Source organism: Grampus griseus (genome assembly GCF_964374135.1).
Source record: "Grampus griseus genome assembly, chromosome: 10".
Taxonomy (NCBI): Eukaryota; Metazoa; Chordata; class Mammalia; order Artiodactyla; family Delphinidae; genus Grampus; species Grampus griseus.
Genome location: NC_139004.1, coordinates 67,821,755 through 67,847,483, shown reverse-complemented (window position 1 = coordinate 67,847,483; position 25,729 = coordinate 67,821,755). Strand labels below are relative to the sequence as shown.

The window sequence follows — 25,729 nt, the reverse complement described above, 5'->3', positions numbered from 1 at the left end:
GATTTATTTATTCATTTTATATTTTATTATTGCTGCATTGGGTCTTTGTTGCTGCACACGGGCTTTCTCTAGTTGCGGCTAGCAGGGGCTACTCTTCGTTGCAGTGTGTGGGCTTCACATCGCGGTGGCTTCTCTTGTTGCAGAGCACGGGCTCTAGGCACGCGGGCTTCAGTAGTTGTGGCACGCGGGCTTCAGTAGTTGTGGCTCGCGGGCTTAGTTGCTCTGTGGCATGTGGGATCTTCCCAGACCAGGGCTTGAACCCGTGTCCCCTGCATTGGCAGGCGGATTCTTAACCACTGCGGCCACCAGGGAAGTCCTGCTGTTTTGTTTTTTAATGAAAATGTATGTGTTGGTTACCCATGTGTTTGAGTGGCTGAAAGCAACCACAGATATTTACGCAATTCCTACGGTGCGCAGTGCTGAGCTCATGGTAGCGTATGACAAGCTGGCAGCAACAGAAACTGAGGCAAGTAGATTAAACTACTGTGGGAGCCCGGGATCCCACACCAGGGTGGGACACCTACAGACCCCAAATGAGATTGCCACGAAGTTAAATAGATTCATCTATTCTGAGTTTGATCATTTTTTTTTCTTTTGATGTTAAGATGTTTATATTTGGTACAAGTGAAAGTTGTCCACTTGGTGTGACTTTCTAGGTATGTGTGTTTGGGTTAATGTTGTAATCTTACTTGTGAGAGAACTAACGAGGACCACCAGGCAGGGCCCCTAGTACTCTTGGATGTGGAACAGACAAAGCACTGATAGGATTTCTCCCCTTAAACACTGCTCTTGTTATCCCGTCACAGCCCTCGCAGTGCGTCTCTTCCTGCTCTTGCGCATCATCTTCTTATCTCTTGCTTTATCGCTTATCTGCTGAGCTCTCGGGAAATGCCACATCTGCAGAGTGCTGGAGTGCAGGTGAGTGCCTGCGATGGTGTGTGGGGCGGGACTGCTGGCCCTTTGCTTTGGGGAGGTTTCATTTCACAGGAGTGTCACCAGGATGGGCTTGGCTCTTTGAGGCATCGAGTGTGTGTGGAGGGCCTGCTCTGTGTTCAGCTCTGTGCCAGGCAGGCATTCCAGGGCAGGTGGGGTGGGGGAATGACGCAAAAAGTGTTAGAGCCAGGAGCCAGGAGCCTCCACAAGGATGGAAGAGAGGAGCTGGGGGTGTGGAAGCAAATCCGCAGGCCATGTCACCTGTCAGAGGCTGCTTCCTGTCAGGAAATGCCTGTACTTTGGGTTCAGATCCCAGCCGTCATTTCCTGTATTAGACCAAGTGATTTAACCTCCCTGAGCCTGCTTCCCCATCTGAAAATTAAGGTTAGTAATGCCTGCTGTGAGGGGTCATTGTAGGGAGTAAATGAAGTGACGTATAAAATGCTGGCACATGGGTGGCAAGTAAATCACAGCGATAGCCATCTTTACGTGCGGTGTGTCAAGTGCTGTAATGTCTTCTGGTAAGAGCGGACAAGGTTGCAGAGAAGGGCTGTGTCCTGGTGAAGGTAAGAGCAGGAGCGAATGCTGTGGCTGGAGGAATAGCCCAGGGCAGGCAGAACCCTGGACTGGTGAGCAAGGCTGGAGGCTGGGTACCTTCTGACAGTCACTTGCTGTCTGAGCCTCAGGTTCCTGCAGCCCTCTCTTCCAGAGGCCACCTCCCTGGCTTGGGCATGTGGCTGCGGTCCTCAGTACTCTTGGAGCTGGCTGGGCTTGGGCTCAGAAGGAGGGTTTCTGTTGGTAAAATCAGTGGCGCTCACCCCCCCCACCCCTGCTTCCAGAGACTCGGCTCGGCACTGTCCATTTCTGGGCCACTCTGCAGAATCACTCAGAATTTCCATCCCCTCCTTCCCAGGCAGCAGGCAGTGCCCATCTGGCTGTCAGGACAGAGGGCTGCCAGGTTCCCACCCTCCCTCTGGTGCCCTTTCCTGAGGGAGCCAGGGGGACTCAGTGTCCAGAGGAAGAGCGTGCATGTCTGGAAGGGGGTCCTTTGGAAGCAGTAGGCACTGGCTTCTCAAGAAAGGCCTGTGGGTGATTTGCAGATAAGTGCCTCTCACAGCCCAGCCCTTGGAAGGGCAGGCCCAGTCATCACCCCCATTTTATAGAAGATGAGGAAGTGGAGGCCCAGAGGGATTAAACCTCTTGCCCAGGGCCACCTAGCTGGTCAGTGGTAGAGCTCAGATATCGACCACGGCCTGTCTGAGTCACTGCTCTTCCCCGCTGCACTCTGCTTTGTCTCCCGACAGCACTGCCTGGGTCTGGGGGCCGCTGCGGTGAGGTGAAGGCCAGTCAGGGCTTCTGGAACATTTCCTTTTGGGATGGGCTTTGAGAGCTGAAGTGTATCGATTCCTGGAGGACTGGAAGAGCCTAGCCCCGGTGGGCCGAGGTCTTACAAAATGGCCACAGTGCCGCAAGCAGACAGGCCGACGGTGGGCATGTGGACATGGCCCTGCTCCTGCTTTCAAGAATCCTCCTCAGGCTTGTGTCTCAAATTCAATTTCTCTTTAACCACCAGGGCCTGCATTTTTCCAAGTTCAAATCGACATGCGCTTGAGAGTTTGTTATCTATGAGATTAGAACACTTTCCTAATAAAGGAAAATGTGCAGGTAGGGTCCACGTGCTAAACTGCCCTTCTATGATGGTTGGGAATCCTCTTCCGGGCTGATTCTTCTCAAGGACTCTGAGGCCTGCCCAGGTGAACATGTCCAGGGCAGAGCATCTTCCTGGGGCTAGGCCACTGGATTTATCCAAAAGATGGGCCAACTCAGAGGAGATGCAAGCCGGCTGCCAGTGGCAGGTGTGAGGCATCCTAGGTGAGCCCCAGTCATAGCCAGTATTCTTTAGTGGCTGTGGCATTGAGGGGTGGAGGAGTGCTGGGTGGAGTACCCTGGCTCTGTGGTGTATGGGGAGTTGACAAGCTTTGAGCCTAGTGATGCCCTGGGTTTAGAGGGGAGAGGAGCGATGAGTGCAGGCAGAAGACAGGAATAGGGGACACAGGCACATGGGCAGGTGGCAGGCCCTGTGGGTGGTGTGGCATTGATTCATCCCACTCATGTGTCCTGGCCCTGGAGACGCAGTGGCTGGAGGAACAGGGCAGGGATGGGGCAGGCCCAGGTGCGGAGCACAGAGGAGCTTCTGATGGGGCATGGGGGGTTGCATGGTGAGTGGAGGACAGGATACTCGGAGCAGGGGGAAGAAAGGGTAGATGAGGGGCCCTGGGAGCTGGGCACGGGAGCACTGAGGTGGGAGCGGAGCTGCGGAAGGAGGCAGGCAGGAGCAGGATGCCCCGTCCAGGGGGTTGAATTTCCTCCCGGTGCCGGTAGAGAGCCCTGGATGACTGGCAAAGCCAGGGAATGATGTGGTAACATTTGGAATGTCCATCAGTGAGGCTGTGGTTGAAAACACTGAGCCCCAAGTGTGGCTGCATTTATGGGTTACTGGGGTTTGGGGGCTGGCCGAGAGTGTCGGCCTCACTGAGCATGTCATTCCCACAGGGGGCGAGCCCACAGAGGAACTGTAGGTTCCTGAGCATCTGCCCACCGTGTCCTTGGGAGGCTCCCAGCATTCTGCCCTGCTGAACACATGCACGATGCTTCTGGGGTCAGGAGAAGCCTTTGTCTGTGTGCAGAGCAGTGCCTGACTTTTGGGGGACACGCATTGGACTGGAATGAGCCCCCTTAGGAAATCACTTGCCCTCAGTGGTGGTGGAGGAGGAGGAGGATGGCTTCTGCATTTGGGAACTGAGGATCTTAGGCAGAAACACCAAGTCCCTCATGTTCCTGGAGTCTTGTCTGAAGCAGCCCAGGGTGCCTGTCCTGTGGATTCTGACTCCCGCCAGCCATCAGGCCAGGACGTTCACGTAGAATCTGTTTTCCCAGGGGATCTGGCCAGGGCAGGGTTGGAACCTCCCGCTGGTTCTGGGCCATCCCCATTCCCGGGGTTGGGAATTGCCTTGAGCTAACCAGGAGGAAGGGTGACTTCAGAGCCAGGCTGGGCTTCAGGGGTCCCGCACTCTTAACAGGCCTGGTGGAGGGCATGCCGTGTGAAGAGGTGGCAGCCCCCGGCCTCTCTGAGGGCCTCCAAGAGCCCACCTGCACATCCCTCCCAGGCCCCTGCAGCCCGGACTGCCAGGTGTTTTGATTCCGCTCCTCACTCATGGCCTCTGCTCAGAAAGGGGGGTTGGACGGGAGCGCGCAAGCCCGGATGTGGGAGTCCCGCCACACCGCCATTGCTCACCAACATTTGGAACTCGTCTTCTCGAGTTTGCTGGTGGTTTTCCACTTGATCCTTCAAGGAGCTCTTCCTCTCGGTGTTTCCTCAAGCACTGACTCAAGACTAAGGGGTTCTCTTTCCTTTCATTGTCTTTAGCCAGAAGTGGATTCCCCCGTCCCACCAGACAGGGGCAGGAGTCAGGAGTCGATGCAGAGCCAGCCCCAAGAGCCCGTCAGCATTCCCCAGACACTGACCAGCATGCTGGAGCACATTGTAGGCCAGCTGGACGTCCTCACCCAGGTAGGCCGTGACGTGAATTCACCCCATCGTCTGCACTTGGCCTGGCATTTGGACCATTTGAAGTTGGCCAGCGAGTGCTGGTTTGTTTGTTTTAATCTGTCAAAACTTTTAGTATTTCGTCTTTTTTTTTTTCTCTCTCCTTAACCACATCACCGTCATCACACCCAACAAGGTTAACGATAATTCCTCAATACCATCCAGTATTCTCAGGGGTCACTTTTAACGGGTTCAGGATGCACAGAGGGAGAAAGAACTAGGTAAGGACCGAGGGGATGCGGGCGGCACATTAAAGAGCCGAGGCGACATCGCTCACGGCTGTGGCCGTGGATCGGGTGCCCAGCTCCCTGGGCCTCCCCATTCCTGCTGTCATTAACTGCGCCAGGCCAGGTCGAGGCCCGCTCGGAGCCGCGAGCTCCTTGCCTCCTGGCTCCCAGGCGGCGACCCCAGCAGGCCCAGTGCAGCTGAACAACCCACCGTCCCTAGACACCGGCGAGTTCCTGGAGGGGAAACAATTGACACAGCTGCCTGCACTGCGCCCCCAGCTCTCCCCCGCGGTACCTGCGTCTCCCGGCAGGGCTGGGAGCTGCAACTGGCTCCCGAGCCCGGCCTACCCGGGTCCCCCGCTCTTCCTGATGCCTGTTCCCGCACCAAGCTCTCAGCACCACGACCTCCGGTTGCTGGGTTTTTAAAAAATATAATTATAATGTACCTATTTTCCAGCCCAAATTAATGAAATAGAAGTGCCTGCCCTGGGCTCCTGGCTTTCAGAGCCATCCGATCCCTGGCCAAGCCACTGGACCCCAAAATCACCAACACTGAATCCTGCCAGGGAGTGCCCACCCAGTGCTGGCCTGGGCCACAACAGAGCTTTGAAAGAAACGCTATCCGTTCATTTGACTCTTCTCTGGGTGGGCACTCCAGGGACGTGCCAGGGAACTGCGTGCAGTGAGTCAAGGCATCCGAGAGCCCAGGCTCTGGGTTCGAGCTTGTACTGCTTCTTATCCTCTGAGCGACCTTGGAGACATCCCTTCGGCTCTCCAAGCCCTGGTGTGTTTATCTGTGAGGAGCCTGCCATGTTTGTGGTCAGCATTAAAGGAGATGAATCTGCAGGAAGTGTTTGACCTGTGCCTGGCCCTAGATAGCTGCTCAGTAGATGTTAGCTGTGGCACTGACCACCCTCATCAGGGAGATCAATGTGGCCGCATCACCACCAGGAGCATAAGTGCATCTGGCAGCTCATAACACAGACTTGCATTGCAGCAATTCCAGTGAGAGCAAAGCGCCCTGACGAGAGGTGGCAGCCAGCACTGCGGGCATGCCCAATGGGGCGTCTTCTGCTGGGGTGGAAGAGCGGTCCTGCAGAGGGAACAGCCTGCCTGCAGGTCTGGAGGGGCCATGGGCACATCCAGGCAACCAGCAGAGCCCAGCACAGCTGACATGGGGCATGTAGGTGGTGGTGGCAGCTGGGCCGAGGCAGGACTTAAAGGTCCTCAGGCCCCTTCCCTCCTGGGCTCTGGGTGCAGACCCCCCCGTCTGTGCTGGCTCACGGCTAGAGGGGGAATGCAAGAGGGAGGCCGAGGACCCTTGGGTCTCTGACGGAGATGGAGCTGAAGTGGCGTGGCGTCCCTTCCCTACCTCTGGATCTGAGGCTAGGTGCGAAAACCTCCTCAACTTTGTGTCCCATGGTCCACGGCGTGTCACAGCATCCCAGCTGGTACTGCACACACTGGGCCCACTGAAGGAAGGACATTTGAGGGGAAAGGTCAGGCATCGGTGACTAGGGGATGGTGGGACTATGCGCACATCATACAGACATTGCCGAGAGCCTCTTAGGCCTGGAGGAGGAGGCGTGTGCTGAGAGAGGGAGATGAGCAAAGACGTAGAAAACTTCTCCCACCTCAGAGCCGTCAGAAACTGCCAAGCCTGCCTCATGTTCTTCACAGCCTCGTCAAGTGAGAGTTCAGGGGAGGTGGAATGAATTAGAACTTTATAGGATAAAATTGGAAATTAAGTCTGAGAAGGTAGTTAAAAATAGCCTCATTGGATCCAGAGGAGTATAACACTAGAAACATTTCCTGTCACTGTGTGTTAAGGGCGTACATGGAAGGTTTTTGTTATGTGTTAGCAGTCAGGAGTCTGGTAGTAACTTTGTAAGAAACTGGCATCACAGGGAATAAGTGAAACCTTGTCCTGTGGCCGGGGTCACACCACTCAGCCCCTTTGCAAATCCAGACAGCACTGCCCCCCCACCAGCGGCCAAGCCCATCAACCAGTCGCCCGCTTTGCATTCCTGAAGGCCACAAAGTGTGGCGTGTTCCTGATGGAGTCAACATATTTTGAGGCAACTTGGATTCCACAGATGAAGCCCCCAGTTGAGACCTTAGAGTGCAACCTGTTTTCAAAATGGCGTGGGGAGGTGTCTGCACAAATTTGCGTACTACCTCGGGCTTGGTCGCCAGTTGTTTTCCAGGCCCACGTCCCCTCCTGGAGCTGGGGCCCTAGCTGAGGTGTTTAGCTCCAGCCAAAGCTGCCCCTCTCGTTGGGACCAGCCTGGCTGCGGGCAGCCCCCTCTCTGGAGGCTCCCCCGAGGCCTAGAGCCGGGTGACCACTGCTGTCCACCCCATGCGGGTAGCTCAGCTGGGGCTCTGCGCCTACTTGGCCTGTGGGTGTTGGCCTCAGATGCTTTCCCCTCAGCGGCGCTCCTCACCCTCCTGGCGTGCGCCTGTGCTCTGGAGGAGCAGGGGTGTCGCGACCACCCCGACACTGACACCTACTTCAGAGTTCTCTGTCTGAATCATGCTGTTCTCCTCCGTCCCGCCCCATCACTGCCCCTTCCCTCCCCCACAAGGAAGTCTATTTCTAAGCGGCCTCCGAGAGGGACACTGCCTTCTAGGTCCTGTGGGCCTCCGTCCTGAAGAACATCCTTCAGGGAAGAAGCCCAGGGCTGCAGTGGGCAGTGGTCAGGATGTTTACTGAGCGAGTCACAGAGCCTCCACTCCCAAGTGACAGAAGGCGCTCCGCTCTGGAGGTTCACTGTCCTCAGAACCTGCCTTCCCGCTCAGCAGGCTGGATGCGGCCCAATGATCGAACCCTCTCTGAAGGTGTGTGGCCCATTTGGCACCCGTCTGAAGGCTAAGGACCCGGCCTCAGTCCTCGTCCGTAGCCGCTCTGTGCAAACCAGAGGCCCAGAGGTCAGGTGACTGAGCAGGCCTGGGGGAAAATGTGGCTCAGAGCTTGTTTGGGTGCAAGTCCTGGCTTTTCCACTTCTAGCTCAGTGACCTTGGGCAAGTCACTTAACCTCTTCGTGCCTCAGTTTCCAGATCCGGGACACAGAGCTGATAATTGCATCCATTTTACGGGCCTCTTGTGCGGATGGGATGTGTCAGCCTGTGTGAAGCTCTTTGAACGGTGCCCAGCAATGCCATGTGCTGCTGACGTGTTCAGTGCTGCTCCTGCTGCTGACCTTGTCACTCTTCAGGGCCTGGCTGGCATGGGTGCAGGGGGATCCTCACGACGGCACCAGAAACAGCTCCCCAGTTCCCCCTGCCTCCCTGCCCAGGAGAGCCATTCCCCCGCCCTCACAGCAGGTGTGGAGGGTTCCCTCCGTGCACACGCGTTCACTGAGCCTTTTCTGTGTGTGGGGCCCTGAGCGAGACCCAATCCCACCCTTAGGAGGGCCCAGGACTGAATCTGCTGATGTCAGAGCCAGGCCTCCTAGGAGGAGCAGGCAACCAGGACCGTGGGAGACAACTGGGCAGAGTGCGCCAGACGGGAGTCCCGTGGGCCAGGTGGAGAGGGCCACGAGTCCTTTGGCCTGGGCTAACAGAAGAAGCAGCGTAGGCGTTTGCACTCCTGGTGCGGCCACTGAGCAGGGCAGAGTCGGGCCAGACCCACGCTGAGGGTCTGTCATGGAGTAGGGACAGGGACACAGAGAGGTTGGGACCTGGGCCGGGGGTGGAGCTGTCAGGGCCCTTCCCCCAGGAGGTGAGTTCTGCAGCCGCCCTGGCTCAGGTTCACGGCAGGAGGGAGGAAGCCGGTGAGGAAACGGGCAGGACAGCACAGCAGTCAGCCCCTGCGATGCCGCTGGGCTCCCGAGGGAGTGAGGCGCTTCCTTTAGCCCCCATGGAAAGCAGACTGCCCCAGGGACATGTGCGGCATCTGAATCCAGCCCTTTAACTCCTGAATTGGGGTTGTGTGGTTTTATTTTTTTAGGAATACCTTTTTAGTAAAGTGCATACATTGTTTTTCAAAAGTGTATTTATTCAGGGAGATAGGATGGGATGACCTTGCAAGGTACACAGCCCTTCGTGCATCTCATGCCCGGACAGGTCCACTCTTCGGGCTGCCCCGGGCTGTCGGGTCTCCCCACAGTGTTGTTTTAGATGGGAAGTCCTCAGAGTGTGGGGATCACTTCCTCATCATAATTTTCCTCCTGATGTTTATCTGAGGCCTGCAACTTTCCAAGGGCTTTCCTCTGCAGCCCTGTGTTATCCTCCTGCCTGGTGCTCACAGGTCACCTCATGCCCGGTGCAGATAGGGTGTTGTGCCTAGATACGGCTTGTGCCTGGGCCAGCTCTGGGGTCCACTCAGCCTGGGGCTTCTCCAGGATGCCAGGTGATCCTGAGCTTGACCTGCTGTAGGTCAGAGCTTCCCCAGCTTCCCTTGCTAACCATTGTGTAACCATTCCCTTGCTAACTGTGTAGTTAGGTATGGCTTCATTGAGAAGTTTATCTGCAAACCAAACTTGACCTTTCTGAAAGTTAAGGCCAGAAGCTCTTGCTCAGCCCTCTGTGATCACAGAGTCCAGCAGGCCCGGCCCCTGAGGTCACCAGCCAGAGAGCACACCCCCTTGCCCTGGCCCTTCTTTGTGTGGGGGAAACCCCCCCTTGCCCCTGTGAGATTGCTGTTTGGGGCCTCACTGAGCCCCTCAGTACACTGATCCCAGCTGGACCCTGTGTCCTGAGCAGCCAGGGTGTGTTTGGCCTTACACGTCCCTATCAGCTGTGGGGAACAGAGGTACCTCCCTTGGGTGTCAGGGCTGCTCTGCTCAGCCCAGTGAGCCACTGCCCATTAACCTGGGCGTACTTGCCCTCCTGGTCTTGAGGGCCAACTCCACTGCTCATCACCTGGGTGACCTTGGGCAGGTAATGTTGCTCCCCAGAGCCTCAGCTTCCTCGCATGTAAAGTGGGGACAGCCAAGCCTGCTCGTGTCCTCTGAGCACTATGGTGAAGCTCTGGATTACCTGGGTGTGCTAGGTCGATGTTCTCCAAGGGTCAGTGTGGGAAAACACCAGTGTGGTCAGGTGACATAGGAGTGGACATTCCACGCATGTCTGTAACTGCTGGAGTCCCATGAATGCTTTTGAGCTGCCAGTGAGATCTAGTGGTCTGACTAGGCATTAGGATGAGAGGGAGACAAAGAGGTCTTTCTCAACATCCAGGAAGGCACAGGAGGAGGGCCCAGGAGGTAACGAGAGGGACTGGGTGCCTGGGGACTGTTGAAAATCAGGGGTGGGTCGTGGGGCCCATTAGATGCGGTCCTTGAACCCAGACCCAGGCATTGGGGCCAGGATTGAAGCTCTTCAAAGATGTATATATATATCTTGTGACAGCCATCCTCTGAATTGAGTTACCGTAATGGTTGTGGGGGAAATAGCTTTCCTAACGATGGGATTTAGGTTTTTCTTTGGGTGACTTTTTGGTTTTGAAAACCCCTCATGGGAATTCTCAAAAGCAACTAGGGCTGAGGTCACAAGTATGGGTGCTGGGAGCCGTGTGTGTGCCCCCCCTTCCTCTCGGGAGCCTGTCCTGGGCCCCACCTTCTCCCCTCCCCATCTGGGGAGAACACACACCTGTCCTGCCGCCACCCTGGTCACTGTCCTGCTGGGCCCGCCCCAGTCTTCTCTTCCTGAGATAGATGGCTCAATCCCAGAGGCCTGCAGGAGTCAGAGCAAAGCTCAGACCAGGAGTTAGAAGCCGCAGATGCTCTGGCACAGCCTTGCCTCTTCCTGAGAAAGCCATGGTTTCCTCCTCCACTGAGGGGAAACTTGAGGCCCTGCCCATCTGTCTGCCCTCTGGGGTGGGCAGCAGAGGTCGGCGTCTCAGGTGGGGCCGGGACTGCTCTTAGGGACTTCTTTCCATGAGTCGCCCCTCCCCTCCACCCCTGGCCGGGCCCCTCCCCATGTGGCCACTCCAAGAGGAGGGGCTCCCCAGTGGACCCCTGCCAGTCCTGCCTGCTTGGTGATGGGCATTCAGAGGCCCTGACCTTTCCCCTGGTGTTCTTCTGGGGGTTCTGCCAAGTGATTTAGGGTCCCTCTCGCAGGTGCTGGGACGGTCACCAGTGAGCAGGGAGAGGCTGTTTTCACAGCCAGAGTCCCCTGGGAGCTCACCTCCCGCCTTGGCTCCCTTCACTTCCTTCACCAGCTCCTGAGTGACAGAGGTTGGGTGGTGTCTGGAAGTTGCAGGGGCCCTGGGTCTTCCTCGAGGGCGAGGGTGTGGGCGTGGGGCGTGGCATGGCAATGTGGGCGGTACCCGGGAGCTAGGGAGGCTGCAGTGCGGGGCCTGGGCCCGGCAGGCGGCCGGTGGTTTCGCCTCAGAAGCCCACAGCAAAGTTATTTTTGACTCCGATTTCACGTCTTGCTGCTTTTTAAAAATACCAAGCCATGAAATTCCTGCTCCAACTGTGTTTTCTCATGGCAGCTGTGCTTGAGGCTGGCCACAGCAAGGCTGTGATGTCACACATTCAGGTTCCTGTGACTCACTGGGGGCCGATGGGCTCGGGGACCGGAACATGTGCGCCGTGGGAAGCAGCCGCGGGCAGGCCACCCAGCCCTGTGGTTTAAAGGTCCAGGTTGTTGCAGCGCTGCTGACCAAACTCAACAAGGATAAGGATTTTGGCCTGTTTGCTTTGGGGAGTTGGATAGAGTGACCCATTGCTTCAAGACACCCTGCCCCAGCCCCCCAAGTTCCTGGCGGTTTCCAATCTGATGGGCTGCTCAGGTGAGGCATCCCACACAGGGAAGGTGGGAATACTGGGCAGGCCCGGTGTGGGCCGAGCTGCCTGACCATTCTCAGGGGCTCTCGGGGTCCCTCTTTCCCGGACGGACCAGCTGTTGTTTGTGGAAAGAGACTCCAGGCTTTAGAGCAGTTCTGCCATTTTCCCTGGGGGCGGATACTCCCAGGTGTGCCCAGATGGAACTTGTCGGGATGGTGTGCAGTGAAAGCACCTCCCCGCCCTCCGCAAGTAATCCCCTTTTGTGAGGTGTGTGCAGCCCTCCCAACGGCGCTCACACACCCAGGCAGGACCGCAGGGGTGATTGTTGCTGGTTTCCGCAAGAGCGGGCCCTCCCTCCACAGCAGCCTATCTCGCCACTTAGCCTTGACCGTGTATAATGTATAATCCCAAGTGGGTTTAGCCAGCCTCCTCTTCCTGGATATTTAAGGGCTGCCCTTGGGCCAGAGTCGACTTCAGGACAGCCGGACCTCCTGCCACTTGGGGTTTGGAGACTTGTTTTTCCTCTGTTAAGAGCCTGCTTCCTGGGGACAAGGGACTGAAGACACTCTGTTAGACACTTGGGGTCTGACTCTAGCCAGTTGCAGAGGGGCTGGGCCCTGGCCCTTCCCCAGCCCTGTTGCTCATTTTGACAGTTTATCCAGAGGCTTCTCTGGCTTTGCAAATGCAGAGGCATGGGGAGTACCAAGTCAGGGCCAGTGTGCTGGCAGCAGTCAAAGACGGGGCGAGCTTGTGTTTATTATTGCGTGAGGGGCTGGATGGCAGCTCCGTATTCTATCCTGTCTGCGGTCGTGGCAGAAAGCACCCCCTCCCCAAAGAAGCTGCAGATGGAAGGCCCCTGCCCACCAGATGGGCTCGGGATGGCTGCGGTTACCTCTGGGGCCTGGGAACATTCACGGTCTTATGAGATTTCCCCTGTGAGGCCCAGAGCAGGCCTGGAGCTGGGGGCTGGGGAGCAGAGGCTGGAGCGGGAGATCTAGGAGAGCTAGGCCCATGCAGGGACATCTCATTCAGACTGACTCTGGATGATTCTGAGAGGAGGGAGGAAGGGGACCCAGGCGATTTGCTCTCACTGCTCTGGGGACCCAAGGGCCCTCCAAAGAAGGGTCAAGCACAGGCCACAAGAAGGGGCCTACGAGTCTTCTGGTTGTGACAGGCAGCCTCAAACGGGCCTACATGGCTCTGAGATTAACCAAGCCCCAGCTGCCCCAGGGCCACTTGGCGCCCTTCTGCATGGAGCGCCGTGAGAGCTGGGTCGGGAAAGACTGCAGTCGGGCCTGCCATTTCCCTCCGCCTGCTCTGCAGAGGGCCCTTTCTGGGCCTGGACTGTTGGTACAGACCCTCACTGTACCCACGGTAGCCTCAGCTCTGTGGGAGGAGAAAAAACGGAAAGGAGCTTTGAACTCAGCAGAGCGTGGCATTTGGGGGAGCGATTCTGTTCCCCCCATTCTGATCTGGGCCTAGGTGGTAGCTCCAGAAAACCAGCCAAGATGAGAGGCTGGGTCTCCCACTGTGGCTCAGCAGGCACTCCGCAGGGCAGGGGGAGCCTGTGAGCCTTCGTCCCTGAGGTGGGACTGTTGGACAGGGGCCACAGTCTGACTTGCCAGGCTGCACTGAGTTTTTCCGGGCCTCCAACAAGCTACCAAGCAGTCCCTGACTTGTGATGGTTGTGTTTTATCGGGTGCTGGCAAATTAACTATTTTATATGGAAAGTGAGCATCTGAAGAAAGGGGATACTGAAGGCGGTATCCCCTTTCTGAAAAAGAAAGGGGATACTGAAGGCGGTCAAGGCCAAGGTTCATGCCCCGCTGTCAGCCCTGTTTGGACTTACCCTGGAGCCAGAGTACAGCTGAGCAGTGACTGGCATCCTGCACCTTAGGGCCTGTCCCTGTCAGACACTTGCCTTCCCTGGTGGCGTGCCCATGGCTGGCAGAGAGATGAGCTTGAACCCAGTCCAGGGTCGGTGTGGCGGGGGCTGTGGCTCAGGTCTTCCTCCTGGTGTGGGTAGCACCCCACGGGGCCCTGCAGCATCCGGTTTTAATGGATGTTGGTGAGTGGCCCCACTTTTAATAGCTTCTCCTTTGGGGGTAAGCAGTAATATGGAAAAGCCTGCATTTATTTAAAAGGAGTTGCTATAAAGCCATAAGGAAAGTAAATTAGCCAAGATTCCTTAATGTCATAGCTAATCCACCAATAGAAAATAGTGTCCCATGCACTTCCCGAAGAGAGCTAATCCTCGTTAGAGGTGGGGGCTGGGGGACGCAGAAACGCCCAAGAAATCCTATATCCCTGAGACAATGTGAAGCAGAAACATGGACCTCTGGGCTCAAGGGACAAAAGCTCATTTGTGTTGTTGGCAGCAGACTGGGGGGTGACGAGAGGTGGTTAAAAAGACAGTTACTGAGCCCAGAGAGGTTGCAAGGAATTTCTGTAGAAACTTGTTTTTCTGTGCATCAGCTGTGTGTGATGCTGGACAAGTTAACATGTCAGACGTCAGCATGAGCGGGAATCTCCACTCCTCCCCCTCTGAAGTTTAGGCCCCGAAACTTTTAGTCCTCATCAAATCGGCATGAGGTGGGGAGGGGAGGAACTGGGCTGCTTCCTGGATTCCTACCCCACTTTGCGCACCCCTACTTCCTGCTGAGGCCAGGAGGCTTCCTCCCTCCCAAGGCCATCTGGCGGTGGCCCTTCAGGCTCCAGCCTGCCCACCCTCCACTCCCTCCTCTGCCAGCCCCTCAAGCCCACCAGGCCCAAGGCCCAAGCTGGGGGGAATGTTCCTCACCAGCCAGCCAGGCTCATCCCCAGAGTAGGGCTGCCCCAGGCCCGGGGAACCTGGACTGGCTGGTGCAGGACCGGCCTCCTCTGCGTTCCCATGGCACTCAGGGTCTGGCTTGTGTCCATCCAGCACTCATTGTGCACATGTGATGTGCCAGCAGCTGGGCCTGGGAGCAGGAAGACAGTGGTGAGCGAGAATAGACAGAAACCCCTGTCCTCGTGGGGCTGGCACTCTGATGGCTGTCAGCAGGCCGCTCGAGGGCCAGCGTTCACAACTCTGACTCGAAGGCCCCTGTACCACAGACCTTCAGGCGCTGGGCCGAGGCCGGGGCTGAGAGGCAGAGCCTTTGGTGGTAGGAAGAGCTGGGTCCAGACCAGCAACCCCAGGGAGATGGGCTGGCCCCTCCGGCCCCCATTCACCCCTGACATGTGGCAACGGGCTGGCCAGGGCACCATCAGCAAGCCAGGGCCCTGCGTGTGTGTACACACACGTGCACGAACACCGAGAGCCAGAGCCAGAGCTGCCAGGAGACAAGGCAGAGCCAGGCAGGCGCTGAGCCCAGCAGCCCCACTTTGTTTTGATAGCTCACAAGACCCCACAGCAAAGAGATTCCCCTTTTGTTGCATCTGTTTTAGATCTTTAGAATCTGAGTGAAGTCAAAACCCTTCTACAAGGGAGATTAATTCCACACTGTTCCATCTTTGCAGTGAAACCATAGGAAAGTTAGACATTTTGTGCGGCACTGTCGAGACAGGGGCGTTGAGCCAATGGCCAGCCCCTGGATGTTTCCCACAGCCTGGCACAAGTGCCCCCAGTGGCATGGCTGGGTGACTGTGCCCTCGCCCTGAGACCCAGGGCACCTGGGACCCCCTACCCCCCAGGAATCTGACTCCTGTGTTGGGGGAAGGGGGCTGGGGTGCCCCAGCCCCTCTGGGGAGACCGCCTGGAGGAGCCAGAATCAACCATAAGCCTGGAAATGATTAAAAGGAACTTTCCGTCACAGGAGAACTTGAAGAAGCAGCCAGACCACCACGTGCCCTGATGGCTCAGGCCCTCCGAGGCCTGACCACAGGCCACCTTCTTTGGAGCCTCATCAAGCCCCACCTGTGCCTAGGGCCGCCCCCTCAAACAGCCCAGAGCTTAGCCATGGCCCCTGTGAGCTGGGGGAGCCATGTTGCCCACGGTGCATCCCTGCCCAGAGCATGTGCCATGTAAATAGTAGCTATTAATAAAGTGTTGGGTTGGCCAAACAGTTCGTTTGGGTTTTTCCATAAGATGTTATGGAAAAACCCGAACGCACTTTTTTTTTCGCCAACCCTATTACGATGGCTCTACAAGAGGTGCATTGCACAGATGAGGAATCTGAACCCCTGGTCAGGTAACTTGCCCAAGACCACTCAGCAAGTTAGTGATCAAGTTCAGATTTGAGCCCAGGCAGTACAGCTCCAGAGCCTGTGCTCTTACCACCTGGGACAAAGGTGGGGACCAGGAGTCACTCTGACAGCATTTTCTAAGGCCCACACCTGTGTCACAACCATGACGTGGTGAGAGAGGAGGAGGGCAGGGACCCGAGCACTGGGGGGTGGGAAGGGGGGGATGAGGGGGACTTCTTGGGGGAGCAGGGCCAGAGTGGGGCTTCGAGTAGGTGGGCTTTGGGCAGGGAGAGCAGTAGTGACGGGCAACGCAGGCCTTGAGTGCCATGTGAATGCCACATCCAGGAGTCAGGCCTTTCTTCCTGAGCTCTTGAACAGAAAAGGAATATAGCAGAAGCAGCGTGGAGGGCAAGGAGGTGAGGAGTCACCAGGAAGCTGAGGCAAAAGGATGGGGACTGAGAAGAGGCAGTCACCAAGTGGGACGTGCCTGGGGTCCTCAGCACTCACTGTATATTGGGGGCCCTGGGGTCCTGGGTCAGGCGAGGAGACTCCTTGCGCAGAGCCGTGATGCGACTACCGCGCCCAGCCTGACACAGCAGCCAGAGGGGGCTTGGACATTCCCTGCACCCTCGTCAGCCCTTCCTGCGGCCTCCCCGACCCGCTCCAGTGCCCTTCCATGCTCACCATTCCCACTGCCCTCCCCCGGCCTTCTCCCAGGTGCTGCCTCTGCCCTACATGCGTCCCTTCTTTCAGCCTGACCTTCTCCCCACGCTGTAGCAGGTGTATGCTTGTGTGGCACTCCTACCCCCAACCGTTTCAGCCCTCTTGCCCCACTGCCCCTTTTGCCCCATTCGGATACTGAGGTCCCAGTCTCCTGGCTTCCTGAGACTGCCATCCCAGAGCAGTTTTAGTTCCCCCTTGCCACAAGGCAGAGTGCTAGAGGGGGCACGTGGCTGGATGTCAGCTCTCTGCTTCCATCGTCAGTTTGTTTCTGGCCCAGCCACCCTGTTCACCTCTGTGCAACCTGTCTTCCATGTTCCAGGGAGGCCCAGGAGGGCCTTTCAACCATAGAAACCAATACCACTCACCTAAGAGGGGCCCCATGCACCCTGTGGGGCTCTGCTTAGAGCAGGAAGTGGCCATGGAAGTGCCCTGGCTGGGGGAGTGGGGTCTGCTGGGAAGAAGGGTTGCCTGCAGAGCTGGACAGTGTTGGGGAGTGTGGTGGGAAGGCCTGGAGTGAGTGAGGCCTGCACACGTGGTAGCATTTCATAAGGAACTAGCCCAAGAGCTGAGAAATGTGGAGAGAACGGCTGGCTGGTCACCCTCATTCTTTTCCTTTCCTCCAAAATGTTTTTCACTATCAGTCGTGGCAGCTTTGCCAAAAGCCCGCCCAGATAGGACTGGTACTGCATCCCATCAGTGCCTGGAAGCCCCTCAGAGCCAGAGTCTCTCGTTGCTGCATGTGATGGGCACCTGACAAGTGTGAGAGTGGATGATGATGTCAGGAGGGCTCGTGAGGGTTCTGTGGCCCCTCAGAGCTTTGTAGAAGTTATGGCTCCAGTTTTCCTGCTACATTTGCACACCAGTATGTGCAAGAGACCTTCAATAAAGGTGGCGGCAGCAGTGGCTCTGGAAGGAGGAACAGCTGCTGGAAGGGACCTGGCTCCGGGGGTGCGCTTTGGTCCGTTTCTGAAGTGCCAGTTCACCCTCTGTGGTTTCACCACCTGTTGTGAAACTAGGTAGCCATGATCCGTTCCCAGGCTGAGCCCCTTCTCCCAGAGTCCACTCTGGATCCAGTGCTTGGAAAAGTGGCCACGGGCATGCAGGAGCACCATCCTCCCTGGCTGTCCCTGCTCAGATTTGTGAATCTGGTGAGGCAGTGCTAGGGAGTGGAGGCGTCCCATTCCTGTCCCTTTTTGGGTAAGGGCCCTGGGACCCCTCCTACATCTTCCTTGTGACCGCTGTACTCTCTTCCCTGTTCAATCACTCCAAACCAACCACACTGGCCTCCTGACAGTGCCAAGAGTGTGCTGTGTTCTTCTCTGTCTCAGGGCCTTTGCACCTTGTGCTTGGAACACACTTTCTTTGGCCTGTCCTGTGCTATCTCCTCACAGAGGCCTTCTGGGCCTCCTGTCAGGGTTGGAACCCTCTTTCCCAGGTTTGCCGGCCCCAGAGCACGTGAGCCGAGTCAGGGGCCTGGACTCCACGTGGAGCTCAGTCCCTGTGGGCCAGACCGACACATCCTGCTGCTTTCTCTTTGCCTTCTCCCTAAACACAAAGTGAAAAGGGGATGAAAAGGAGACAGAAATGAGTACTGGGGGGGAAAGAGCTGAGGAAAAATGGAGGACAAGCCCACCTCAAGAGGAAACCAGGCTGAGGAGAAAAAAGAGGTTGGCAGGGCTGAAAGAAGGGGAGGACACACCGTGAGGAGGTGGGGGCCTAGGAAGTGGGCAGTCAACAGGAGAAAGCGGGGGCAAAGGAAGGGCCCACAGAGCCCAGGGAGAGCATGTGGGCCTGAAAGAACTGTGCGCTGCTCCACAAGGCTGTGGGCAACTTGCATCGCCCACCTTCTGCTCTGTTCCACCCCTTCCGAGGGTGGGGGATTTATTCTCCCGGGGAGCCCTGGACTCCCGCCGCCTCCGTGCATTGCCCGCAGAACTCTTCCCTGGACCCGCGTGGAGCCCACGGGAGTATCGCGGCCTGGCCCCTTGCGGCTGTAGAGTCAGGCGGAGGCCCCGCGTACCCACTTTGCCTTTTCCGAGCATCACAGATGCGTGAGGCCCCGTCACAGGACTCAGGGGTGGAGGCTCTCCCCTTGGCCACCTCGGAGGCCAGTGGAGATACACAAACCCAGGCTCTGTCCCACGCAGGCCACTTTGGGCCCCGTGGGGTGCAGACACCTGATGACTCGACGCCAGTAGAGAAAAGGCATCTGAGACAGCGAAGTTTGGACCTGTGGCTCTGTCAAAATGTCCCCAGTGCTGTGTTCCCTCCCACTTGGAGTTGGGGGCCCCAGGTACCAGACTTATCGCTGAGGACAGGCATTTTGGTGCAACTTCTCTGAGCAGCACTACAATTCAGAGGGGACTAAAAATAAAAGCCTGTCACTTTAAAATTGGTTATTTTTACACCACTCAGAAGGCCCTTCAGGATGTTTCATAAAACGTCTTACACTGTTGAACTGTGAGCGAGAGAAGCCTCTCGCCCTGTTAGTGTTGCCCCAATAGGAGACAGATCACAATGTCTTCTCCCCACTCGGCAGGAAAGTCAGGATCTGAATGAGATGACCTTGCTGAGCCTCTCCCAGGGGGATTTTCCTCGGAGAGCTCCAGTGGCGAGTCATGCTGGGAACCCCGCCCCCTAGCCCGAGCTGGCCTCTTCCATGCTCTTGGGTTTGTTCCCCAATGCCTCCAGCGTCCTCCTCCCTATTGGGTCCCTGGGTTGGGCCGTCCCTCCATCAGTGCCCATTGAGGGACCAGGCTGCTTTCCAGGGGGTTTCAGCAGCATCACTGACATGGTCCTGATGAGCCCTGGCCGGAGCCCCCAGTTCACCCACACTGGATTCTCCTCTCCAGTATCCAGGGGCTTGTGGATTCACTGCCCTCTCCCTCTCCCAGTCTCCCCCCAGCTCCCTCTCCCCCTATTAATGAGGATGATCTGAGAAATCCAGAATAACCAGGCTTTTTCTGACACCGGCTCATGCCTGCCTGACCCTCCCATCCCTCTCAGAGGGGCCTCTGCCTGTCCAGTGTGGTGCCCATCCCTGGCCTCTCCTGCGGGGCCCATCCTCAGCCTGTGTTCTCGGCCTCAGGAGCGTGTTCTCTCTTGTCCCCCATCTGACTCACCACCAGATGGTGGTGGTTCATACCTCATGGATATCTCTGATTTTGTCCACTTTCCTCCTTAGCCCTCTCCCCCAGTCCAAGCCACCATCATTCCCTCTCATTCTCTCTTGCCTCCATCATGCCTAGTCACAGCCACACAGCCACGCCCCGGGCCATCCCCATGGAGCAGTTAGAGGGGTCTCATCCCCGCTTGGCCTTGAACCCCCAGCACCTTCCTGCTGCTCTGCGGCTGAAGATGAGGCCGCCAGGCATGGCCTGCAGGGCCCGGCCCCATCTCCTGCCTCCTCTGAGGCCCCTCTCCTGCTCGTTGCCTTCCCTCCCACCTCGGGGCCTTCCTGCCCCTCTCTCCTGGTGAGCTCCTCCTCAGTCTTAGCTCACTCCCTTCCTAGGGCCACCTCCCCTGGCTCTGACCAAGCAGCGCCTTCCATTTTCCCAGCGCACCCCGCTGGTCTGCGCAGCTGCTTAGCGCTTGCCTCTTCAACCTGCTGCGCACCCTGCGGGCCCAGCTGAGTCTGTCTGCTCTGGGCCATTGTCACCCCGGGCCTGGCACAGGCCAGTACGGCGTGGTGCCTGGGGAGGATCTGAGTGAGTGAAGAGTCTAGGGCCAAGGTTGGCAAACTTTTTCTTAATGGTAAATATTCTAGGCTCTGGGGGCCATAAGAGTCTGTCACAACTACTCAACCTGCCACTGTAGCCAGGAAGCAGCCACAGACAATATGTAAGCAAATGGGCACAGCAATAAAACCTTATTTACAAGAACAGACAGCAGGCTGAGTGTGCCAACCCTTGGTCTAGAGAAACAACAGAATTCATTCAACAGCGAAGGGAGTGTTTCTAAGGAAACGATTTTCCATGAGAAAGGGCTGTGGCTTCCTGGAAATCGCTGGTAACAGCAGGAGAAGGTGGTTCTGAAACAAGCCCCCACCTGACCCTCAGACAGGTGTGACTTTGAAGGTGACAATTATGGATCCCCTATGACCTTGCCCCAAGGGGCTCCCGCGTGGCTTGCAGGTGAAGGCCATGACCCTGGGAGGCAGACAGTGTTGGGCGAGGGGTAACAGTGTCCAGGTGTGGAGTCTGAATTCTGCTTCCTGTTGCTCCCATTCAGGGAGGGAGGTGCCTTGTTTGAAGTTAAGCCCAGTCTTGGGAGGTGTGGGGCGCCAGCAGTGACCAGGGCGAGTACCAGAGCATGTCTGGGGGCTGATCTCTTACGCTGTAGCAGCATAAACGCCCCAGTGAGAGAAGGCATCTGAAATTAAGGTGTTAGGGTCGTTTCTCATTGCATATCTATTAAAAGGTTCTTGTCGGTATGTCCCTTTTAACCCTATAATATTGCCTTTTCATAGCTGTGACTTCTGTGATAATTCCAAACCTAAATGTTTAGCCAGATAAGAGACTCTACTTCATGGGTATTGGAGGTGTCTGAGGCCTGGGAACTGCCTTGGAGGGTGGCCTGATGGTGTGAGGGCGCTGCTGGGTGACCCTGAGGGATGGCCCTTCCATCCACTCCTGCTCATTTAATCCAGAGCCACCAGACCAAGTGGCTTGGACAGGACAGAAGGTGGCTGCCGCTGCATGAGCACAGAGGTCCAGGAGCATGTTTTCAGGCTGCTTGAGCTTGGCCATAGGGTGGGGAACAAGCAGGTCTGCTGGGTCACAGGGCCAGTAGCCCTCAGGTGATGCCAGAGCGAGCGGTGGGGGCAGGGGCGGCGGGGGAAGGAGTAGGTTAGGCCTCTCCTTATATGTGGTGGATGGGGACAGAGCAAAGGTGCACAGTTCCCGGTGCCTTAGCCAGCACTCTGAAGCCAGGCCACCAGGGTTCACAGTCCAGGTTTGTCATTTATATGCTGTGTGACTTCTGGCAAGTTAGTATCACTTGGTTGGTGCCTTGGTTTCCTCATCGGAAAAAATGGGGGTGATACAGGCTCCCACCCTGAGGGGTCATTGTATGGAATAGAATGCCTGGCATACTGTGAGCACTCCGTGAGTGTCAGCTGTCGAGCAGCCCCTGGAGCAGAGTGTGTCAGGAATCAGGATGGCCCCCCAGAACCCAGTCCTGGGTCTTCCCTCGAGTCTGGGCTTCACACCCAATTACAAAGGGGACCTCGTGTCTGGATGGCACAGGGCCAGGGAGAGGGCATGAGCTGCCTGGTTTCTCCAAGGTCAACAGACAGGAGGGCCCTCTCTGTGGAAGAGTTTGGACCCCAGAATGAAGGAGTTCCGGCTAATGGCCGTCTTTCCCAGACGCGTTGCCCAGACAGGTCTGCCCAGCAGCCAGAACCCTAGACTCCTCAGCCCCTTCTCCAGTTTCCCTTCGCCCTACTTAAAGTTAAGTCAGAGGCCCACGGACACCCATGTCAGGCAGGGCCATTTCCTTTTTTGACACCTGCCACCACACCCAGCTTTCAACTCCTTGGGGACTCTGTGAGAGGCTGGGACCAGGTCATTCACCCTTGAATAAAAGGAAAGCAAGGTGACTGGGCTGGGAGTGTGGACTTAGAGGGACTGCAGAGGTGTCTGCCTTTCCAGTGCTTCTCCTCACCTTCCAGGGCAGGCGGGCCTTGTCTCCGGGCCTGGGGAGCATGGGCACCATGTAGCAGGACGAGAATTCCCAGGGCTGGGCCAGAGTACGAGGTGGGGTGAGCCACGAGCAGCCTGCTTGGCGTGGCCCCGAGCCTCTGGAGGGTACGGCTGCGGGCTCTGCTCTGCCCTCTGGGTGCTGAGGCAGCACATACTCATGGAGGCTTGCTGTGCCCCTGACACTTGGTTGTGGGGATATTGCTCTGAACCAACAGGTAAAGGTCACGCTGCAAACACAGCCACATGACATGGCCTGGAATCGGTCCCTGCTAGCGATGCTGCTCCCTCCTCGCACGGGGCCCCAGCAGCTGGGGAAGCACGGTGGCCGTGGCGCGCGCTGTGGCGGCCTGGCTGACTCCCTGCAGGTGGCCGGCCTGCCTGCCCTCTCGCTGTGTGCATTGCCAGCCCTGAGCGTGTCTGACCTCTGCTACTTGGCTTCCCCGATCGGAGCCTTTTCATCAGTGGGGAAGCCCTTTCCTGGTGGAGGGAAGGCATATCAGCAAATCGGAGATCAGGGTTTCCAGGCTTCACTTTATCAGGAGGGATAACCGTTTCCCATGAAAATGAGGTCCCATGCTTTAGTGGAATGGGATTATTAAGACAAATTTGTGAAGCAGAGACTGTGTTCTAATGCACAGAAATCCAAAGTGTCCGTCCTCCTCTTCCTGGCCCATCCTTCCAGCTCAAAAGGGGTTTGGACGGGATCATATGTGACGGGGAAGAGCTGGGTGGACTTAATCTCTGGATGGTGGCCGCCACTGAGCATCTTGGCAGAGTAGGCTGGGGGCGCAGGGAGTAGGGAAAGTGGACACCAAACACAGAGATGACGTGACTCTTCCAGAAGCTTGCCTGGGAAAGGGGAGAAGCTGCAGGTTTGAGAAGGGTGGACTTTTTTTCAGCCTGTTTGTCTCTAACGTGCTATGAAGCATCCCCTCATAGCTCCCAAAGGAAGGACCCCCAACACCCTCCCTCCATTCAGGGGGCTGGAGGTGAAATAAGCGATGCTTTTCTGTTCAAAGAAATTTAACATCATCAGGTTTAATGCCATATTTCTACCGAGCTGAAGTATGGGCCCCCCATGGGACTAGGTAGAGGCCTCGTGAAATGCGTGGCACCCCTGGTGTTGACATTGGCCCAGCACCCGCTGCCTCCACATTTGGAAATTCTGTCCCTGTGAAGAAAAAAAGAACTTTTAAGTGTGTGTGTGTGTGTGTGTGTGTGTGTGTGTGTGTGTGTTGGGAGGGGGATGGTGCTGGGCAGAAGAGGAAAAGCTGGCTGGCTCCCCCACTGGGGCCTGGAGTCCAGAGCCATCGGAAAAAGTCTGGATGAGGAATGATTTTGGAGCTTGGCTCAGTGTGAGTTTTGCAGCAGCCAGTGGAAACTTCCAGGAATGCTGCTCTGGGCCAGCCGGGGGCTGTTTCCGCCGCCACTTTTATGAGCTACAGACCCCCTCCATGGCTGACCGGCCAGCAGAGGGGAATCTGACCGTCTCTTTCAGCTCAGCTCTACCTCTCAGGGTGCAGTTCATATTCCACAGGCAGTAACTTTTCAGGCTCTGTCCTGTGCCCCAGGGCTCAGAGCCTTTGCAGCCCGGCCAACTCATCTAGAAGGGGCCAGCCGCCAGGAGGAGCAGCCTCCATGAGCGGCTGACATCCATGCGGGATGCTGCAAAAATTTATAGCAGTCTTAGAGGGGAAACTCCCTCCCAGAATGTTTCAATGTTTTATTAAATATGTGAAAGGAAAGTTTCCTTTCTACTGGACCAAGGCCCAGAGCCTCCATGGAGCCTCAGGGAAGGTGGCAAAACCTCTTGGGAAAGCCCACAAATGAGTAAAATCAACAGAAAGTTTTGTTTCTTAATCTGACCCCTTTCTGATGCCGGTAGGCTGCATGGCACAGGAACCAAGCCTGCTTCATTCACAGTGGACTTGCCCAGGGCCTGGTGTGGGCCTGGACACCACTGCCCCTCTGTCAACACTCTGTCCAAAGCCAGAGGAAGGGGGCAGCTTTCTGCAGCCTTGTCTGGAAGCCAGGTTCACAGGCCAGCCGTCATGCTGGGTATGCAGGAGAGGCCAGGGAGCAAAGGCTCTGCCTCTGGAAGTCAACATGACAGGCATTGTCATGGTGGACAACATGGGCACCATGCTGTCACCTCTCAGTCTCCGGGACTGCTGTGAGCTTGGCATTATCCTTCCCATTACAGAGGAGAAAATGGGCTCAAAACCGGGGAATTAGGGCCTAACCCCCAAACAGCACATTCCTGCAATGGTCCTCAGTGGACTCGGACAGGCAGAGGCCCTCCTGGGCTCAAGGGCCTGGGAAGCCCCTCCAGGTGTAGAGATAAAGGGCCTGAGGTGTGGGCAGGACCCAGGTGGGACGCCTTCTTTTGTGGTTGCAGTTTTCTCACCTTTGGAATGGAGATGCTTGACGGTCTCTGGTTGGTTATGGACAGAGACTGGCCCACATGAGCAAGTGGTTCTGCTCTGGAACTCCAATCTAAATGCCAGACCACCGGGGCTGGGGATTCCTCACCCTTGGCTGTCCTGGGCAATGATCGAGGACTATGGGACCTGCTGCCTACTTTCCCTCACTATGTCCTTCCCGCTGCCCAACAAACATCAGAGAACAACCATCCCGAACCAGCAGGAGTGGACATGAAGACCAGAGACAAGGCGCCAGGAAGGAGCCCTGGGTGGGAAGAGCTGGCATTTGTTCAGCGGGCTGAGACAGCTGAGCGGGACTGCCTGAGGGCATCCCCAGGGCAGCCCGATGGCCCCTCCATCCTCTGAGCTTGACCGTTTATTTTGCAGACAGTCTCCATCCTGGAGCAGCGGTTGACACTGACAGAAGACAAGCTGAAGCAGTGTCTGGAGAACCAGCAGCTAATCATGCAGAGAACACCACCATGATCAGGGGAGCAAGAATCAAGAGCTCGGTCGATTCGGGGGGTGACAGGCCGGGGATTTGTACTAGGGAACTTGGGTAAATAAATAGAGGGGATTCAGCTCTGGGAATCACATCCATCCCAGAGCCCCAGGGGTCCTGCACCTCTGCCCTCCACCCAAGCTGTCCGCACCTGGAGACTCTCCACTTGGCTGTGGGAGGCCCCACATACCCACAGATGACCACGTTTAGTTTAATGTGAAGGAGCCACTTGAAAATGTTTGCTACCTTGGAGTCCTAAGCGGAGTCCACTTTTCCCTTACGAACCTTTCTACCGTATGACTGGCTTCCCCCACCGACCTTTCCCAGCGTAGAAATGGACTACTCATTGGTTGGATGAGCCAGGAGTTTCCTATAAATCTGACAAAAGGCCCAAAGTGGGCCCATCTGTGTCTGATTTACCCAGGAACAAGCACTCTGGAGAGGGGGGTGGCTTTGCAGTGGCCTTGATTTCTGCCCCACACATGTTCACTGGGGCCTGATGGCTTCCTCCTCTGCATGCATGAGGGCAGAGGAAACTGAACATTAAAATGGACTTGATGGAGCTCGTCAGTGAAATGGCTTGTTCTGAGTGAGACCTAGTCCCCCCATCCCCAGGACCTATAAAGGGAGAATGAAAATGGCTTCTTGGGAGGGCCCCTGCCAGGATCACCTCTGAAGCCCAGCACACCCTGTTTGCAGCCATTCGGGGTCTTC

At 56.7% G+C, this 25,729-nt stretch overlaps 1 protein-coding gene across 2 annotated transcripts in view; it reads left to right on the top strand.

Moving 5' to 3' along the window:
• The window catches only part of POC1A (POC1 centriolar protein A), a gene marked incomplete at its 5' end in the record, with an annotated part of 75,793 nt that extends 50,648 nt beyond the window's left edge, over positions 1–25,145 (top strand). Inside the window, 2 exons of one of the 2 annotated variants that reach the window (XM_082664097.1) lie at positions 4,361–4,504; positions 24,901–25,145. In XM_082664097.1, the coding sequence (XP_082520223.1) occupies positions 4,361–4,504; positions 24,901–24,999 (243 nt within the window). In that variant the 3' untranslated portion in view covers positions 25,000–25,145. The remainder of the gene's footprint in view (positions 1–4,360; positions 4,505–24,900) is intronic. The other variant, XM_082664098.1, reaches the window with a different exon arrangement.
• Positions 25,146–25,729: the final 584 nt, after the last annotated feature.